This window comes from Chenopodium album, chromosome 12 (genome assembly GCF_948465745.1).
Source record: "Chenopodium album chromosome 12, dcCheAlbu1.1, whole genome shotgun sequence".
In the NCBI taxonomy this organism is placed as follows: Eukaryota; Viridiplantae; Streptophyta; class Magnoliopsida; order Caryophyllales; family Amaranthaceae; genus Chenopodium; species Chenopodium album.
The window spans coordinates 52,519,506-52,522,618 of NC_137845.1; the positions used below are offsets into that span (position 1 = coordinate 52,519,506).

General features: G+C 36.2%; 1 protein-coding gene across 1 annotated transcript; it reads right to left on the reverse strand.

Moving 5' to 3' along the window:
• Positions 1-710: 710 nt before the first annotated feature.
• Positions 711-2,414, reverse strand: LOC145572599 (putative aspartyl protease At4g16563). The gene has a single exon (XM_081631561.1). It carries the CDS (start codon positions 2,293-2,295, stop codon positions 895-897), a length of 1,401 nt encoding a protein of 466 aa, XP_081487687.1. The 5' UTR covers positions 2,296-2,414; the 3' UTR covers positions 711-894.
• Positions 2,415-3,113: the final 699 nt, after the last annotated feature.

Sequence of the window (3,113 nt, forward strand, 5' to 3'; positions counted from 1 at the left end):
CTCTTACTTGAACAACAAGCCTATGGGCATTTACAGCCCAATCTATCTGGACTGAGAGGATCAATATGCAATCCGTATTGAAAGCCCAATCAATCTGGACTGAGAGGATCCCTCATATTTTTGCTTCTATTTTATTTTCTTTTTAAAAGAGAAAAAAGGCACATTTCATGAGGGATAACAAAAAGTTAGAAACTTACATAATTCATCTTTTCTTAATTCTCACCTATAATAATTCTAAATTTAAATTATTTATGAAGGCGTGAAACTTTTTTTTTTGGTTAAATTTGAAGTTTATCATATTAACATAATCAAACTTTTAACCATTCATTCCAAAACAGACTTCTAATAACTTAAGCATTACCGTCAGGATAATCAACTAGGTTAACTGGTTTAAATTTTAAGGAGCGGTACTTAAGAAGTCAAAAGTTGAGATCAAATTCCATCTACTTACATAATTCATCAATTACATTAGCTGGTTTAAATCTTAATCTAATTGGATTTTATGGATTAATATATATTTATATACAAGTATTTGTTTGCTTTTGAATATTTTAAACTTTTAGAGATTACGACTTGTGAAGTTGTGAGAGAGTTTTACATACGGCGAAGTATTTCTTATTCAGTACCATACACATTATGCGGTATTACATGATGGACAACATTGTAATTTACGAATAATGAACTGAATGTAGTACACCACACACTAAAAGTATGTAAATAATTTCTAATTTTTGGAGACTTTAAACAAAATCATAACTTATAAAATTGAACCAACTGGAATAAATCAATGTAGCTCTAAGATTATTGAAGACTATCCAATAATCTTAACTTGACGCCTCCTTTATTTACATAGCGAAAAAAAAAAAAAAAAAGGAAGGTCACTACTTTAATTTGTTATGCACACTTTTGCTTCTTTAAACCCAATCTTTGATTCTCCAAGTCATACTCAATATAGAAATTTTGTTGTTGAAAATTACCCAATATTATACTCGGCCCAACGTGCACACTAGGCCCAGCTAAGCTTGCATCGGTAACGATAGTTAAGCACCAAACACCCAAATCACTGACAAACGAGAAGTAATTATCCACTGGCATTAACATCTTTGCTCCACCCTTGTAGTGAAATACGAGCTTCGGGAACGAAACATTTCGTGCTTCCTTAATTTCATAGCAAAGCCCTAAACCCGAAAAGGCCTCCGCGTCGATTGCCCGCTTGTAATCGGTTATTTGTGCAGCCAACTCTTTCACGAGCGGCTCAAACAACGGTTGCTCCATAAAAGTAAGGGTAGACCCAGAGTCCATTATGGTACCCCCGTTCCCAGTGTGGCTGGGGACAAGATACTTATATGGTAACCTAACACGTTTTTTACCAACGGTAATTTTTCTTAAGTTGACATAGTAATACTCATTGTAAGGGGCCTTAGTAGGGTTTTTATAAAAAGGTGTGTACTCAATTTCACCACCTTTACTCTCGCGGACAATGGGGACTTTTTCCCCTTTGCCTGCCAGATACAACTTACTATTTCTTGATCCGTCATTAAACTTATGAGGTATAAGACAGTATGAGAACTTCCCGAGCTCGAGCTGGCTCGGGAGAGATGTAGGGGCTCTCCCGAACCCGCCAATCCCAGTCCCTGCCGGTTGTTGTATCGACGAGAGGGAGCAACCTAGGAGAAAGTCACGGACCGGCTTGCCAGGCAAGTCGAGCGTCTCCGAAATAGCAACCCCACTAGTGGCACCCTTACCATACTGAAGAACATAGCTTGGACAACCCCGGTTGCAGTTCGAGCCACATCCCGGTCCGCACCGGGCTGCCTCATCAGCATCAAAGATCCACCCACATTTCGGGTTTCGACACCCTATGACACGAGTAGAGGAGGATAACTTTGGTTGGAAAGGTTCAACTTTAGAGGAAGTGCAGTTAGCACAAGCATACTTTGACGTGCAAGGGACCCAAAGGAGGCTGCTACCCGTGTCGAAAATGAGCGGGATTCTCTGCGGTGGCGTACCGAATGCGAGGCTAACGGAGTAGCCACCGTAGCTACGAGCATATAGAGGCATGCTAGTAGCTCCATGTAGAGCACTAGTAGTAGATGATGTATTTTTGTGGGGGTGTTTGAGGTGCCTAGCTCTTTCGATGGCGGTTTTAACCACGTCGGAGGTGAAATCCCGTCGATTCAACGACGATTTCGGAGTAGGAGTAGGAGAAAGATTGAGATTAATTGTGCTTGAAGAAGAAGGTAAGATGATTAGGGAGGAGAAGCAGAGGAAAAAACAGAGGAAAAGAGAGGCCATAGTTTTATTCTATCCTAAGCTAGTTGATGTCTTAGTATTTTAGAATAGGAAAAATAATTAGGAATATATTATAGTAGTATGTAAAAAGCTTGTGTGTATGATATTTGGTGTGAAAAGTGGGGAAGTGAGATTTGTTTTTATGTGTACGTTTGGTTTGCATAATATAAGAGGTTGAGGGACCAAGACAAAACAAATCAACGATTTTTTTCGGTGGAGTATGATTGCATGAAAGTTAGTAATCAGGGAGAGATTTGTGGAATCAATGAAGAGTACTCCATCCATCTCAAAATATTTGGAAAGTTACACTTTTTTTACCATTTATGTATTAATATTAACTATAATTTTTATATTAACATAATAAAAGCATATTTTATCATAAAATATGTTAAATAATATTAATATAGAGTTTCATAATATTGTACGAGTATAATTTTTAAAATAATTTTCATTAATATTTAATTATATAAACATAAAGTCAAATTAGTGTCTTGACATGTGTGCAAAGTTGACTGTATTAGATATTCTGACAGAGGGAATATATTAATTTTTTAAAATTTTATATAAACGTTAGATGATAATAAAAATGATACTCCGTAATTAAGATTCCGTACTCAGTAAGAGTTTAATCTTGTCGTGTTCATAAATTAATTCTATTCTGGAAAATGTTTCTTAACTAAATCACATGCAATTATGGATAAAGCCTTTTGGGATTGGTTCTTTTATTATGAAAGTTTTTGGTTGATAAAACTTTAATGGTTAGATTTGATGGTGACTTTAATCATATAATTACAAAGGTGGGAGTTGTTTATTATGTTTAT